General features: G+C 35.6%; 1 protein-coding gene across 6 annotated transcripts in view; it reads right to left on the reverse strand.

The window, feature by feature from the left end:
• efr3ba (EFR3 homolog Ba) overlaps positions 1–17,460 on the reverse strand; it is a 28,984-nt gene extending 11,524 nt beyond the window's left edge. Inside the window, exons 1-8 of one of the 6 annotated variants that reach the window (XM_079832654.1) lie at positions 17,174–17,460; positions 9,640–9,716; positions 8,729–8,856; positions 8,466–8,616; positions 4,193–4,314; positions 1,979–2,128; positions 1,425–1,550; positions 8–86 (exon numbers count right to left, since the gene is read on the reverse strand). In XM_079832654.1, coding sequence (XP_079688780.1) covers positions 8–86; positions 1,425–1,550; positions 1,979–2,128; positions 4,193–4,314; positions 8,466–8,616; positions 8,729–8,856; positions 9,640–9,716; positions 17,174–17,276 — 936 coding nt within the window. In that variant the 5' untranslated portion in view covers positions 17,277–17,460. Of the gene's footprint in view, positions 1–7; positions 87–1,424; positions 1,551–1,978; positions 2,129–4,192; positions 4,315–8,465; positions 8,617–8,728; positions 8,857–9,639; positions 9,717–11,174; positions 11,238–16,067; positions 16,417–17,170 lie in introns of those variants that run through there. The other 5 variants (XM_079832653.1, XM_079832656.1, XM_079832655.1 and 2 more) reach the window with 5 other exon arrangements.
• Between the last annotated feature and the right edge of the window lie 756 nt (positions 17,461–18,216).

Below are 18,216 nucleotides of genomic sequence, written 5' to 3' on the forward strand. Positions count from 1 at the left end.
TATCTACCTGAATGGAGTACATAATGATTTTGAAACAGCGCACTGCAAATGTTTTGCCCTCCCAGAGTGAATGATTATCAAGGTGCCTGAAAATACACAAGTCAATTATTAGCCTTAGCAAACAGAACTAGAGCAGGAAATAGCACATAAAGTAGGTCAAGACATACACTGGCATAACAGATACCATTACTGTGTAGATGTGTTAGGCTAACTATGAGGATGATTTGTTTAATTTTGTTTCTTTCCAGTTCTCTTTTTTTCCTCTTTAAAAATTCTGTACTGCTTTGTATTTGTCATTATTGAATAAAAAAGAACCCAACAATCTATGATGACATAAATTAATTTAAACGGATAAATGGAAACCTTGAAAAAAAAAAAAAAAAAAAAAGATTCAGAAAAAAAAAATCTGTAATTTTTAAAAAATAATATTAGTTTTAATGATTAATAATTCATTCAAGCATTCATGTTGTTATTCCAATTACACTATTGTTTCTACGTTTTTTTTTTTTTTTGAAAGAAGTCTCATGCTCACCATTATTTATTTAACCAAAATACAGTAAAAACTGTATATTGTGAAATACTATTACAATTTAAAATAACTGTTTTCTAAGTTAAAATATTTTACAATATAATTTATTCCTGTGCCGGCAAAGCTGAATTTTCAGCAGCCAGAAATACGTTATAGTATTTTTCAGGATTCTTTGATGTGTTTATTTGAAATATTACAATATAATTTAATGTATTTTGCTGAATAAAAGTTTTACATTTTATTTGTTTAATAATTAATTTATTTTGAAAAAAAAAATCTTACTGACCCCAAACATTTAAATGGTAGTGTATGTGCATACACTCTAAAAAAAAAAAGGTTCTATATTGCACCAAAAATGGTTCTTGGCTCGTAATCATAGGGGAACCTTTTTTAGTGCTATATAGCACCAATTTTGGTGCTTCAGTGGTTCTTCAGCGGTTCTTCAGAGGTTCTTCAGCGGTTCTTCAGAGGTTCTTCACCGGTTCTTTGACTAAGGTGCTATATAGCACCTCTGAAGAACCACTGAAGAACCACTGAAGCACCAAAATTGGTGCTATATAGCACTAAAAAAGGTTCCCCTATGATTACGAGCCTTTTTTTTTTAGAGTGTATATATTAGTAGTCCAGTCAATTACTAACAGTTGCATGATCATTCATGTCATCTCAATCATAACTGTCATTTTATGCCATATATTGGCACATATATGTCCTTTATTTATTCAAATTAAATATACAAATTTAAATTTAAAACCAACAATTGTTAATCAATATTGTCAGAATATTCACGTCTCATATAAATGCTAAAGTATTTGTATAAAATGAACTGAAATGAAAACAGATGTGTCTCTGTGCTGCCCTCTTGTGTTTGATAAGGAACTTGTGCATGAACACTCACATGAGCACAGGTTTCACAGCATTCTTGATGTTGTCGTAGGCTGCTCTTCCCAGCAGCTCTCGAAAGCATCTCTCGGTCAGCTCCACTGGACTTTCCTTCTCCTTCTCTGTTCCTGGGGAGGGAGACCTATGGAAACGAATCAGAGACAGAAAACACACATTAACCGGAGCTGAATCAATAGCCCGATTGTGGTTGGCAATACTTGTGGTCAGTGATTTTCCCCAGAGGAGAAGATGTGAAGAGGTTTTATGGTTCTAAGTTCATCACTCAGTTCAATTTAATGTTCAGGGTCTGCCTCTGACCCTCAGGCTTCGAGCTTATTAAGCTCACAGCCAGTACAGCACCTTCTAGAATAAATTACTTTCTTATTGCACTTAAGAGTCAGACACCTCAGTTGTAGGCAGTCTGCTGTTATATCACACACTTTGCATAAGCATTCAATTAGGAGTTCATTAGCTTAATCACACAGACATTGTTTCTCGGAAGGAAAATTCACACTTCCATTAGACTAAAGTGTCCATTTCTCTTCATGTGTGCTTGTGTAAGCGAGGCACCTCTCTGTGGCTTCTTCCTGCTGGAGGTTGAACAAGAGAGACGGCACGATTTTGTCCATGTGCTGAGGGTCCCAAATATTTGCCTGCAGTTCATCATTGACCGTCTTCCTCACCACCCCCTGAAGACCCCTGATCCCTGCCATACGAATCCTTACACAGACACACACAACCCAAACTGACATTAGTTAGTCACGCTTAAGGGACGTGGATTTATATACATATATACAGTATATGGTTTGTTTTTTGTTTTTTTTATTTGCACTGCATGATGCAATTCAGCCCCTGATGCATGAATTATTAAATCACAAAGGAAAGGCTCTGCATTTCACCCATCCAAGTGCACACACACAGCAGTGTGTTTTTTTTTTAACACACACGCACACTGTGTGAACACACAACCAGAGCACTATTTATAAATTATATTATAAATATTAAATTGTACCAGTACCAGAGGCAAAATCTCACCCACACACTCTTATGCAGGCATGTGCAGATTTCCTTATATATATATATATATTATCTGCATATCAATTCAAGCTCAGTGCTTCACTGTTAAATTTCCAATAAACAAACATGTAATATTATTAGTAACTGCCCATATTAACAAAACATAACTTTATGATAAATTTTCCTACAGCGCCACCAAATCAGGTGCTGGCGCCACCATCTGTAGAACTTAGTGGCCCCGGTGCTACTGTTCTCAAATGTTTGTCCAGAGCCCTGCTATTGCTCTATTTCTACAAAACTTTGAAGTTCACCGCAAGTCATATAATTATGGATAATATTGTTTAATTAATTGCATTTTAATAAAATGTTATTCATCACATAATTTATTATTTTTATTATTACTGTTATTTATTATTATATAATATTATTTAATTTCAAATAGTCTAAAGCAGACAAGATTTCTGCACTCAAAAATCATTATTAAATATGCATTTTTATAATTTTATTTAAACAATCACATTTTCAAAATGTATTTATTCAAATTGCTCATAATTAAATGTTTTCAGTTATGTATATAAGATTTTTTTTTACATTAAGATGTATTAATGTTTCTGAAAGAAATCTCTTCTGCTCACCAAGGCTGTATTTATTTGATCAAAAATACAGTAAAAACATTAATATTGTGAAATATTATTACAATTTAAAATAACTTTTTTTCTGTTTTAATATATTTTAAAATGTAATTTATTCCTGTGATAAAGAAAAGAGCTATTTTAAAGTGTAATAATATTTTATCATATTACTGTTTTTACTGTATTTATTTATAAAATAAAGCCAGACCCACATCAAGATGTTGGGTCTGGGAACTCACCATTGGCAGGGCTCAATCCGAGGGGCGGGATAAAAGGTTGTCTTTCAAATTTCCTCAGCACGCAATAGGATAGCGCTCCAACCAACCAGAGCAACGAAGAAGGTGAAGCGGAGCTTGTTGAGAGATTAAACTTTCGCCGTATCCGGTCGGCAAACCTCTGAACAAATCTTCCTTTCGTAAGAATGACTTCAGTGTCGTTCTTTGTTCTTTTCTCAAAGAAAAGCTTAACTCCAAGTCTTCCAGAGTCGCGGCCAAAGCCGATTCGAAAGACCGTTGTTCGCCAGCTGCTTTGTTTACAAGTAGCACGCGGAACCGCGGAAACTCTGTCGTCATTATGGTAAGCCCGCCCACAGACTCTATACATAATGTGATTGGCCTGACCAGAGTTTGGTTTTTCCAGCTCACAAGCCAACGGAGAGTTGCAAGACTACCCTGGCTGCAAATTATATTTGCTGCCACTAGGGTGCGTCTAGATTTCTAGGCTAGGTTGTTTCTAGCACTGTGCTGGAATTTATTTTCAAGGAAGTACCGTATCTTTGAATTGGTGTAGAAACGTCTTCTGCTAGTCAGCCTGAGATCCTTCACATCTAAACTTTTTATATTTCTTAATCCTAGTAGTGATTTTTTTATGAACAGTAGGATGACCATATTCATCTAAACAGTCACACAGAGCCGAAACACAACCAAGACAATGTTCTTCTGCAAAATGTATGCAGTTTTGTTTTTTAACAGCTAGAGGGACAAAAGTTACATAGTGTACCTTTAAATATCTGTCCATGTCAAGGGACACCATGCATCAGAGGCTTAACCAACAAAAATAAGGAGAAACCAGATTTTCAACATTCATATTTTTGGTTGTAAAAATCTCTGTTAAAATGCCGGAAAGACATGCTTACTTTGTGCGAATATCTGGATCCTCGTAACTGGAATGGCACATCTCACTGAAGCGTGAGACAAAGAAATCGTAGCTACGATGGTATGAAGGTGTATCCTCCTCTATGTTTGCAAACTTCACAAACTTAAAGAGAAAGAGCAGAAAAGTTTAAAAAGTTTGGTTACACTTTGTAGTAGGTGGCCTTAACTATACGTAATAACATTGAAGGATTAGTTCACCCAAAAATGAAAATACTCGTCACTTCATAAAATTAAGGCTGAACCACTTGAGTCACATGGACTATTTTAACAATGTCTTTCCTACCTTTCTGGAGCTTGAAAGTGGTAATTAAATAGCTGCCTATGGAGGGGCCTGAGAGCTCTCGGATTTCATCGAAAATATCTTAATTTGTGTTCCGAAGATGAACGAAAGTCGTATGGGTTTGGAACGACATCAGGGTGAGTAATTAATTACAGAATTGTCATTTTTGGGTGAACTATCCCTTTAAAATGCCTGCAAGACTATGGATTTACTGTGTTCCAGAAAATTTTTGCATTTACTGCTTACAAGTTTAAGGGTACGGATAGGTTTTGTAGGATAATTAGGATAATAGGGGTTAGAGTTTTGTGGCAAGGGTTGGATTAAGGTTATGGGTAAAGTTAATTGCAAGTGTTAATTAAAAGTACTTCAAATGAACTTTAAACTTTTTACATGAAATGTATTCTCAGACCTTTCTGGAGCTTACACTCTAAAAAAAAAAAGGTTCTATATGGCACCAAAAATGGTTCTTGGCTCGTGATCATAGGGGAACCTTTTTTAGTGCTATATAGCACCAATTTTGGTGCTTCAGTGGTTCTTCAGCGGTTCTTCAGATATATAGCAATAAAAAAGGTTCCCCTATGATTACGAGCCAAGAACCATTTTTGGTGCCATATAGAACCTTTTTTTTTAGAGTGTAGAGTTCTGGGGGTTCTGATGAAGTTTTTTACATCCAAAACAGTTAAAATATTTAAAAATGATAATTCGCCATCATAATTTTCACTCTCTGTTACAAACACTTTATTTCAAGGGGCTTAACCTTTTTCAGAAACGCAAGTGAAGCCCACTGTTGTGATTGGCAAACTTCATCACACAAATCCATGGCCACTTCAACAGTGTGTAAATATTTTTGATTTTACGTTTCATGACCCCTTTAAATGTCATTACAATGCACCAACATGTATGTACATAATACATATTTTGCATTAAATAGTTAAAAATATAGCAGTTATAGTAGCCATCTAAAATGTACCCAAGTGTGATCGCAAGTTTTTTCGATAGTAAACACACAGACTCTACATACTGAGACTGAGATGAAAACTCTGCACAACACAAAAATTCTGAAAACATGCGCACTGCTTTCAACATTTATGTGTCACATGCCTTAAGCCCTGCCCCATCTGGCCTCTATCTGTGAAAAGTAATCTCTTTTTAATCTTTAAGCCCTTATATTTCAGAAGCATCAGATGTGAGCGGTTTTGAAGTTAAGAACTCTCTACATTCCCATTAGCATGCGAGTTGGGTGGGTGTAAAGCTTTCAGGGACGATGTTGAGGTTTCACGTTACTGTAAAGGGGATGAATTAATTTTTGTTTTGATTTCTTGTCATGTAAAATGAAATTAGATCAGCTGGAGTGGGCTGTGGGCATATACAGTATGAGGAGGGCCTGTATATTTCAGGTAAAAGGGAAACGTCTAGCAATGAAATCTGTGCAATATTTTTATTTAAATACAGAACTAATAAAATAAAGAATGCTTATAAAATGTATTTAAAGGCACAATATGTCATTTTCACCGCTAGAGGTTGCTTATACAAAACAAAGGCGTAGCTTGTTGACGTTAAGTGTTGTTGTTGTCTTTACCTCTACAGCCGGTGGAAAAGAATCCGACAGGACTCGGGCAGAAATCATTTTCATCGATGAGCTACAGTATTAAAGATTTATTAACGTTAATGTAGTATGAAGCAGGGTGGGGCTGAAAGCCGTTGAAACGGAACGAGGCCGCTGGAGCGATTGCTAATGAGAGACGAGCACGATACACGGCTCGAGAGAAGTGGAGCTTTTATTAAGCCGCAGACGACCGCTTCCGCTTCTTACGATCATGCGTGTGGTAACGCAGCGCTGTTTTATCATATTAGATACATTTGACTTGAGTGTGTTGAAAGTCGTTATAATGCTACTCTGTGCATTCGTTCTGCGGCTACTATGAGACACTTGTTGCACTCTGTAGTAAGATAGATCGATATTAGGCATGGTCAAACATGGTACTCGAGGTAAATCAAGAAAACAAGATTTAAAGGGGTGATGAATTGAGAAATCAACTTTCCTTTGAGCCTTTGATATATAAAAGTTAATCGTGATATAAGAATATCCTGTAAGTTTCAGAGCTGAAAACGTCCTTGTTAGTCAAAGAAAAGCTTTTATTGACACCAGGCCCAGAAAACAAGAGATCTCAGAATATGTCGACCACTGACGTAACAGTATGTAGAAGCGCTGCCTCAAGCCCGCCCACCGACTCGTGGAGCTAAACGGATCGCGCTACCAAGCAGCTCACGTGCATAAGACATTGCTCGTTTGTTCGCGTAATTTCACCACAGAATCGTTTGTAAACAAGATACAGGTCGAGACTGGATTTGCAGACATATTGAGATTAAAACACAATGCTCTGCCTTCTATATTTGGATCCGACAGGAACGGTGCAACACACTTATGTGAGTAAAACATGTTTTTTATATGTGTTAGTATTGCATTGTTACAGATCGTTTGATATCTATTGATTACATACCTTAGCACGCTGTCACAGGCTGGAGAAGGTGTTATTGGTTCATTCGTGATCAGACTCAGACTTGTAACGCCAGTGCTCGCAAAGGCCAACGTCCCGGGGCTATGTGTTTTTCAGACGGGCTACCAAAATGCATCACCGGCCTGCCGACGGGCTATCTTAAATAGTGAAATAACATTCCTTTCTTGCTTGCGCGTGTGTGTATGTGTACGGGTCTCGGTTATTCACCAATTGGGCGGGCCAAAATACAAAAATAACATTCCAATCAATCGTGGGTGGATGAGAGATGAATCATTGTGTTTGTTTGATAAAGGCATTTCGCGAGTCCTGTGAGCGTTTCCCAAGACGCTTTCAAAACAATCCCCACATGGACTGAGGGAGCTGAAGCTCATTAAATATGCAAATCTTATCCAATCCCATAGTCTTAAGTGTGGCACGCCCATCAAAAAAAAATTCAGAGAGCCTCAAAACCATGGCAGAAAACAGCCTATTACTTATTCATTATGATGTTTCTGAATGTAAAAACCACGCGAACGTCATAAGTTGACCCCAGACAACAGTATAAAAAAAAAGCCAGTTCATGACACCTTTAATCAACAAGACTAACTGTGTTGAGCTATATAACAATTATTCGTTTTCTGTTGATGAATGTATCCAAACAGTTGCTCACCTGTCTAATAAAACACATAATACATTAAAGCGTCTTTGGTTTTTCCATGGTTTCTACAAAATAAAACCAGACGTGGGTAGGATGTCATTGATAGGCGATGCATTGAATTGTCTGTGTCCTGGTTAAAATTGCTTATTTCTCTGTATTTAAAAATTCTTGGAAAACTTTTGGGATAATGAAAGTACACAAGTCAACAAAATATATAACATTGTTCTAGTGGTTTTTGGATATTTTATTCCAAAAATCTTACATATTGTGCCTTTAAAATATTTAGAAAACATACTCACATTTTGAAAAATACGGGTAACCAAACAGACCCCAATTTACCTCAATAGTATGGGGAAAAAATACTATGGCCCCCATCAACTGTTTGGTTGTTGACATTCTTCAAAATATCTTATTTAGTGTTGAACAGAAGAAGAAATTCATACAGGTTTGGAACAACTTAAGGGTGAGTAAATGATGACAGAATTTTCATTTGAGGGTGAACTATGCCTTTAAGAGAATGTGGGGATTTGATTGGCAAGGAGGGCTTTATATTTAATATACAGTTTGGATGAGCTTGATTGAGGTGTATATAAAATGTTAAAGCTCTGCAACTGAGCTTTTAAAACTTTTTAGTTCTGGTCTGACCCTCTGACACCTGAACATGTGGTGTTGATGCAGCAGCCACATCTCCCTCCATAATTTAGAGAGACGCCCAACACAAGGTAGATTTATCAAGTTATAATTGTCACCCTGTAACTACATCAATAGGGTCGGTAAGTGGATTTCACTAGAGAGTAAAGGCAGTCAATTTTACTCACTGAGTTAGTGCCCAGGATCTGTAAGTTGGGTTTGTCTGCCTCCAGCAGTTTGCGCACCATAGTAAGGAAACTCTCCACAAAAAGGTTTATACTCTGACAGTGACAGGCCATCAGCAGCTGGTCCAAAGCCTCCATAGCAATACAAACATACCTGTGAGACACACACAAATATGAGACTGCCCTACCAATGATCACAGACAAATATATAGTGACGAATCAACTATACATTTTTCACTACATTTTCTTCCAGTTTTTGTTTTTACCCATATCTATGCCGGGCAACATCTCTGGATAGTCTTTCTGACAGGTAAGCACCGATACGGTCTAGTTTCTCTGGAGCAGACAAGGCGTAAAAAGTAAGCTTCTCCATGTTAGCTTTCACCAAACCATCCTTTAAAGAAGAAGACAAGACAAGATGGGTAGATAGGTCCACAAAAAGAACCTTCCATAGATGATTTGTCTTCTATCCTGAGTTTAATACAGATCCTGAAGCTTGTCTCATCATTCAGAAGAGAGACAGATTCAAATACCAATTTTGTGCTTTAACCATTCATGTTCAAATATATCAGGGATTCTTTCTCAAATTAAATAATTGGCTTTAATTTGTAATCTGGAAACTATTTAATTTACATTTTGTATTAAACCATCAGTGCATTATTGTATTTATTATTATAATTTGCCCAATAATTAAAATATTAGATAAACATTTTCTGTGCAATTCAAATGTATTTGTATATCGCATTTACAGTAAATATCCAAAACTGTACAGAAAATAGTGGCATTCACGTAGTGTGAAAGCGGACGAAAAAGACATTTATACAAATTATTTATGATCATATGCACGTTGCAAGGAATAACAACAACAACAAAATAAACAAAACTACATAATTTTTTAATGTTAAAATACATTCTGTAAATAATTTTTAGTTTCACTTTATTTTCCAAACCCCAGCCTAAAAAAACCTGAAACAGAAAGCATGCATGTCTGTGAAGACTGCAATCAGGTGACCATGCAGCAGATCTGCTATGCCACAGTGGCTCTAAAACTAATATATGTCCCCATTGAAAGCGTATGTCTACATCACTGCATTGATCACTGATGACTGATAACCACTAGAAGCCTAGTGAACCATCCCTTTTTCATTCTCAGCGCTTTTATTTTATCTGACCTTACCTCCGGGTCTTCAGGAAAGATGTTATCCACCAGCCTCTTATAACGGGGTCTCAGGGCCCCACAGCATCCACAAACACCTGAAACACACGGGACAAAGTAAATTAGAGCAGCAGACCCGAACACAACAACTCAGCACAAAAGCACAGAAATAACACAACATGAAGTAAAGAAAGTTTGGCTTTTAATTACAAAGACTCTCTCCGAGTCCAGACCTCTTTATTTCCCTCATCTCAAGCATGTAGTATTGATCAAGAGTCTTTGTAATTATACTCAACGTGAGGTTTATTTATTGCATCGACACATTAAACAAATTAGACCTGTGTGCTGTAATCTAGTAAGTGAAGCCAGTCGATTCAGAGAAAGGCATTAATCTGTATTTAAGAAACGTCTGCAGCTTGGTGTTCCAGGTAAATGGATTTGAAAAGAAAGCATTTTTGAATTGTTTTGGTTTTACGCCGCCACTTGAAAGCCCATAAATGCCTTGTGACGATTTATAAAGAAACACATTGTAAATCACACAAAAAAAATGGCAACATGGGTCATTCAATTGTCATTGATTTGTTGCAGATAATTTCATTAGAAAAACAATATTCTATATTATGTTAACATTAGTTATTTGCTTTCTGTATTATGAATTTACAATGAACAACATGAGTGTTAGTGTTATTTATATACTGTAATATTATTTATTAATATTTTGAATCTTTTTTTTTTCATTTACAGTTTTAATTTTACTTTAAGAATTACTAATTTTGTTTTGTTTAAAAATTGTCTTTAGAAAAATGTAATTGTTCATCACAGGACTATTTAAGCAACCTGCATGAACGTAAAAGGTGATTTAAAATTGTGAATAATTTGACTACAGCATCTAAAATGCAAATTTTTCCTTATAGATTCATATAATGCTTAATCTAAAATCTAAAAACAGTCCATGTCCATGTTGTTTGTCAACTACCCAATTAAAAACGCCACAAATATGCTTTCTCAATAAACACACAAACCCCCTTCTGGGCAGATGAGTCAGAGGCAGCACCTTGGCATAACCCCTGGGAAGGACAAGGCTGTTTACACTATTGCCATAGTGAAAGAGCTTCATCATGGAGGAAAGTAAACAAACTAGAGCAGGTGGAGCGATCAGACAGCAGCGTTCAACCACCCACACAATGGCTATTCATTCTATTCAACAAATATTAAAGGGATAGTTCACCCAAAAAAGACAATTTTGTCATCATTTACTCACCCTCAAGTTGTTCCAAACCTGTAAGAGTTTGAATAGTATTGATCTGTTGAACACAAAAGAAGATATTTTGAAAAATGTTGGGAACCAGACCAAGTTTCTGGCCCCCAATGACTTTCATAGTAGGAAACAAATACTATGGTAGTCAATGGCCAGCATCAACTGTCTGGTTACCAACATATTCATTTTTAGCTGAACTATCCCTTTAAGGATCATAATCACACACAGTATGACCGATGCGAGCAATTTATAGAAGTGTATAGACTCTATCAGTGAAAGAATCAGTTCAAGAACTCACACAACTTTGTTTTTCCAACACAACACAACACGTAGATTTAGTGACTCAAGCCTGCTGTCTGACTAGCTGCCGTCAAGCTGCCATTTACCAAGATCGTGATTGGCAATTACGGTGTGATTGTATGGATAGGAGAGGAGCAGGAGTGTGAGTGTGAGTCACACATTGGCCCGTGCACCTGCTAGTGTTTTGACACATCAGCGTGACACCTCTGCACCTAAAGCTCAGAAGCAGAAATGAAAGGGAGAAAAACTCGACAGTCAACACGAATATTTCCACCCACACACCCAAGACTGCAGTGAATCCTCTCACACTCACCCTGTTTCTCGCTCCCAGTGTTTCTGGTGTCAAAAAAAGTCATTAATGACTGCAATGTGTAATCACTTAAAACATGACACAAACAAACAAACTACAGATTGCTGTGCATTTTAGTAGTTGGTTAGGAACAATACTTTCAAAACAATAGGTTTAATGGTTTTTGACTACTAGCTCATTCTCACAAATATATCAATATTATTTGCGAAATAAAATTTTAACAGCCATATGGAAAATAGCGGATTCGCTTTGTAGACCTACATCTGTGAGCGGAAAGACTGAATGCTTCTCCAGAGAGGAATCATTTTATTTTTAATATTTACAAAACAACTTGTGCACCCATCTATAGGTGCATATTACTAACGCGCTCTTTAAATAACACAAAAAATACTGCGCTATTGACTTTAGACCAGGTTTTTGTTGGTCATTGGCACAGTCGTTTTCAGTTGCCTCATAATAGCAACACGCCAACAATGCGCCTGAACACATCTCACTTTCAGACCAGCACAGATGGGCAAAGTAAAATTTAAACAGGCATTTGGAAAATAGCGGATTCGCTTTGTACATGGCGGAATCTGCGAGCGAAAAGACTGAATGCTTCTCCAGAGAGGAATCCTTTTATTTTTAATATTTAAAAATGTTTGTGTGCTGCTGCGCGTCCCTGTGTGTGTAACAAGCAGAATGTACGAGCGTTGTGTACCCGCCTATAGGCGCATATTACTAACGCGTCCTTTAAATAACACAAAAAATACTGCGCTATTGACTTTAGACCAGGTTTTTAAACAAGCAAAAATCACAGCGTCGCACCTCGTGTCACATTGCACCAGGTGTAGGCCCATGTTGTTTCAAAAATTGGAATTATAAAGCCAAAACAAATGATTAAAATAAATCAAATTTGGGGTACGTTTACACAACAACAATGTACAAAAAACACAAACAGGAAAGTTTTTCCGTTTCGCATACAGATGACAACGTTGTCAAATAATCCCTGTTCACACGGATCCGTGAAAATGTCTAAAAATGCTGTGATATGCATGCCAGGCCAGTAGTTGATGATGTCACTCTGTAAAGAAACACTACGTGCCTATAGATTAAACATGTAATATGCATGTGCATGAAGTCCCTGTTTTCACAAATTCACGTTTTTGTAGTTTACACAGAGACGATAACGGTATAGTTTGAAACCCATTTTCAGGCCCTCAAAATGGCATTGTCATGCAAATTAACGCATGCAACGTTTTTATTTTAAAACAGTGTTGTGTAAATAGCCCCTAAATTTATCTCATTATTATTTTAGTAATACTAATATTTTTATTATAAATAATACATATTTAACTAAGTAATAACTTAATTAAAATATATATATATATATATATATATATATATATATATATATATATATATATATATATATATATATATATATATATATATATATATATATATATATATATATATATATATATATATAATTTTTTTTTTTTTTTTTTTTTATTATCCGTCCCATGCATCTTGATGAGCAGCCCTCTAACATAATCATCCAAAAAAATATAGCAAATAGCAAAAAGTAAACATTGAGTTCATAAATCCAGGCCCCGAACAAGAGCTACAGGAATGGCTTTACTAGTACTGTATGAGCTATATTTATGAAACGCAAGCACTTTGGCATTCTGCTTCACGGACAGGGTGGTAAATATTACCTCCACAGTTCCCTCTGGTTTACAACCCTCATAATTCTTTCTCTTATGTAGGTATGTGTACTCACCTATCATTCACCTAGCAGAATCTAGTCACACTGACTGAGCCCAAGAGGCCAAAATCTCTGCTTTTAGATTTATCATTTTAACTCACTATATCATAACGATGTGCATTTAATGACAATGTTAACAAATACATGTAAAATGTTATGCTCCAAAAGCACAACAACTAAATAATTTAAATCAGGAGTGTAACATTGATTCTAGGGAAGTATAAGTGCATACTTCGTTGCCAAGAACAACCTCACATGCACATCTGCAGTTTGCATATGCTGCAAAACAAAGGCTATAGCTGGCACTGTGACAAAGAGGATTAGGTAATAATAAAAACTAGTCGTGCTCGGATCAGATGTACTACTACTATATGGCTGATATGATATCCGCAAGCTGGCAGGGATACTAGAAGACTTCCAGCTTTAATGGGGCTTTGCTAAGGGCTACTAAAACAATTACATAACACACAACTCACTATGCATGATGCGAATGAATCAAACTCCTGTTGTGGCAGTTACAGTATGGAAAATCAATCTTTCTGAAACACAAAACACAGACTCAGGGCACTGCCTCTCTCTAAATACAGTTCTCCTGAATTGTTAGAGCTTCTTGTGGCAGCTATATTTAGCACATCAGCCATCACAGTTGCCATATCTCCTCAGATTGCCCAAAACAGGACACAATATCATAGACACTCACTCTCATACAGCAGCGTCACAGTGAAAAAGCAGAACTAGAGAGAGGGAACTTCATGATAGGCAGAAGAATGTAATCTTTTGATTTACTTCTTTAACCTTGTCACTGCCATCTCTACTTCCATGAGCATTTAGTTATTCTAAAACTATATTTTGCATGAGAACAATGATGCGCCTTTTTGTAAAAGCTTCAGGGTACAGTGAATGTGTTTCAGTATTGCTGTTAAATTATTACATGTTATGCCCCAGAACAGTGCAATTGTGATCAAAATGTAAATCTTAATGGTACACAGTAAGGTCCAAAAGTCTGAGAATATACTATGAATATGGGATTCAACATCTAATTTAACAAATAAATCAACAAAAAAATAAAGGATTCAGAAAAAAAAGAAAAATAAATACAAAAAGATACACTACCACTCAAAAGTTTGGGGTAAGTATAAGATTTTTTTAAAATGTTTAACGTTGTAAAATATTATTACATTTGAATAACTATTGTCTATTTTTTAATATATTCAAATGTAATTTATTTTTGTGATGGCAAAGTTGAACAGTCATCTGTGCCACATGATCCTTCAGAAATCATTCTGATGTGCTGATTTGGTGCTCAAGAAACATTTCTTATTATTGTCAATTTTTGTGGAAACCGTGATACATTTTTTAGGATTCTTTAATGAATAGAACGTTCAAAATAACAATGTAAATACATTTGAAATAGAATGTATAACATTGTAAATATCTTTGTCTCTTTTGATCAATTTAATGCATCCTTGCAGAATAAAATTATAAATTTCTTTAAAACACTGAGGCCCAAACTTTTAAATGGTAGAGAATATTTAGGAATCTTAGGATTCTAGTGCACAAATCAAAACAAGTATATTTGTAACACTGAACAACACTGAACTCAAAGACAAATTGTCTTGCTTCTTGCACACAAGAATAACAGGAAAAGTAAATGTATCTTTTTTTTTTATTCAGTGTCATGAATGCCAATGTCATTTTAACATATATATATATCTATCTATATATATATATATATATATATATATATATATATATATATATATATATATATATATATATATATATATATATATATATATATATATATATATATATATATATATATATATATATATATATATATGTATGTGTGTGTGTGTGTGTGTGCATGAGTATAATTATTATGTGTATATAAATATACAATCATTCATGTATATAATTAAATATTTGCAAGTATATACTGTAGATATATTTATATAATTGATATTATATAAAAATATAAATATTTTATATATAAATATAACTTTTTTCATAAATATATACATGCATGTGTGTGTATTTGTATGTACATAATAATTATACACAGTGCACACACATTATGTAAACAAAAACTTTTATATAAACACTAATATATAATATATAATAAAAAATGTCAAACCAAGCTTAAATCAAATCAATTCGAATTTGTATTTCAGACAACGGGAAAAACATATACACGATTTGTCATTGCTGGTTTACTCTTTTGAACTCCTTGTGTGTAAAATCTGAATAGCATAATCTATCAGCATACATAACTGAATTAATCCTATATTCTCTCGAAAAGCTGTTTTGTGGCATGCGTGGAGAAATCTGGGTGAAATACTCAGGCCGTTAAAAATGTAATCGATCTGGTTTTGAAGTGCTACAGCCAGTCGCACATCTCTAAGGTATCCACGTTGTGAGAAATCAAAGTCGCATGCCTGACTGCCAGCAGCTCACTCAAAACATCATATGAATAAAGCAGGAGAAGATATATATCAAATCAATATTTGTACATTTATGTAACTGTATAGTTAAAGTAAATAGCTGGATATTGCATTGCAGTAGTGTGTTTTAGTAGTGCGTGTTTCAGTATTTGGTGCAAAGTGGTGTGGATGAACCACACCACTGCCTGGTGCTGCCTGAAATGAAAGATGAAACGAAATATGCACAATAAATAGAGCAGAGCTGCATTACTGCATGCAATCTGTTGCTTCAGCATCATTCTGCTGTCATTGCCATAATCTCCTGTGATGCACATGAACCTTTCCTTCAACACAGGCAGGGAATTAGCATATATACACATAATCATGCACTTGCACAATTGCCCTTACCGTACATTGATGGAAAACCTGATGAAATTCTCTGTTCTTTGCCTGATGCCTCTTTCTCTGTCACATGCCAGAGAGAGAGAAAGAGAGAGAGGGAGAGAGACGCACACACACTCTCACAGACACTCAATCACACATGCACGCTCGCATACGGCGCATGTGACCGGGCTCCAATGACCTTGGATTTTCCAAACAACGCGGCACAGCTTTCCCTCTATCAGGAACAATGCTGGTTTAACACACAGGTACACACACACAAATACACACTCACACACAATCATGCACGCATACAGCCCCTCCTCAGCAAAGATGAACACATTCACACACCTCCTGACCATTCAACAACGAGGGGAGGGAGATGAGGAGGGCGTTAGAGAGATGGAGAGGGTGAAAACATAGGATGAGAGGGGGAAGGATTCAATTGGTGCAGCCATGCATCAATCTAGAACCCCTCCTCCTATTGCCGACTCCCTGTAGTATTTATATGTTGCCTGTTATTTTCTATTGCCTTTTTTTGCACTGTTTTCTATTAATAAAACATTCTTGACTTGTTTGCCTGCTATAAAAAAAAGAGTATTTAATATTAAAAAAGTGTTTCATATTATATCTGGTTTAATGGGACAAATATGTACTTCAGAAGAAAAAAATCCACTTATGAAATTATATATTTTATAGTTTTATTTTATTTTTTTAACAAAAATGCATTTAATAAATAAAAATGCATTTAATAAATATGTCCTTATTTAAAACAAACCTAAATCTACATCAGGATACTAAGTGTTTTCTACTCTGGCCTGGCGGGAGAAGTCTTGCCGTCTGATCCATGGCATGTGAAATGGCTCAGTGTTAATCTGACCGCCCGGGTTTCCATTTTAGACACAAAACTGTGAATTATTCACGAAAACATGAAGCTGAATTATTGCAGCATATCACCGTTTTTTGCAGATCCTAAATGTTGCATGAGTATTCCTATACCAAAAATCTGGCAAAACATCAAATGTAAACAAAGTGCTCATGTGCTACAAATGATAACATTAAATATGGCATGTTATTCCATATTTAGAAACAACAAAAGCACATTATATATAGCCTAAAAATGGGCTTACCACCTCCGACCTGATGATCCAAAAGAGTAATGCAGTCCAGGAGCAGTCTTCTTGGACCTGGAAAATCAGGGAGACCTGAAAAATTTGGGAAACTTGGCAGTGGCATCTTCTTTACTATCCTCGAATAACTAATGAGAATAATATAAACTTTTATAATCAAATCTACTGTATATCTGAATCCTTTTATAAACGCATGGAAGTCCAAGACTACTAGTTATTATAGACCTGTAAACTTTCATCCACTGTTGACTAAAGCCACCACCTCCCTCTCTCCCTGCCTATTGGTCTGTAGCACTCTCTTTATCCAATGCTCAGGAGCTCTTTACAGAGACTCTTATTGCCTTTTAGATCTTGTTTTTAGGTCATTAAACAAAATGTCATTTTTATATAATATTTTTTCAAACTTTAGTACTTAACATTGTATCTGATTGACTTCAGTGGTCCGTGAACCGGTTCTTCTGAACAATTCATTTCAAAGAACCGATTCTAAAAACGGGTTCATGGGTTCTACGTAATTGCGTCATACATTATCGATGACAAAAGTATTCTCTATAAAACATTTCAAGCCATTTGTAGCGACATTACGTTTGTGGTATTAATACATCTGTTTATTAACGCGTGTAACACTCAAGATTGAACTTAAATCAGTTTAAACTAATATCGTGGATGATTTTTTTCAACGTTTTAATAAAATATTAATTAAAAACAACTCTGTTTCCTATGCATGTTGATCAAACTACCATACGATCTAGACGTAAGCACACTTCGTAAGTTTATTTATAACATTTCTGCTATTCCTACTTTTCGCCCCATCTGTCAAATAATTTTTGGTTCACTGAAAATCCTCAGCTTCGTGACGGACTAACCTTGGAATTCGCAGCACCGCTTTGTTCGACTTGCTGCACAGATCGCGTTGAGTAGTCGAAGTTGAGAACTACTCAGACCGATTCACTCCTATTCATATCCGATTCAAAGTAACTCCCCTTTGACGAATCAAAATGACTATGTAAAAGGATTGCTGTCGCCATAGAGACCCTTCAGCCGTT

This window comes from Gobio gobio, assembly GCF_949357685.1.
Source record: "Gobio gobio genome assembly, chromosome: 13".
Lineage (NCBI taxonomy): Eukaryota > Metazoa > Chordata > Actinopteri > Cypriniformes > Gobionidae > Gobio > Gobio gobio.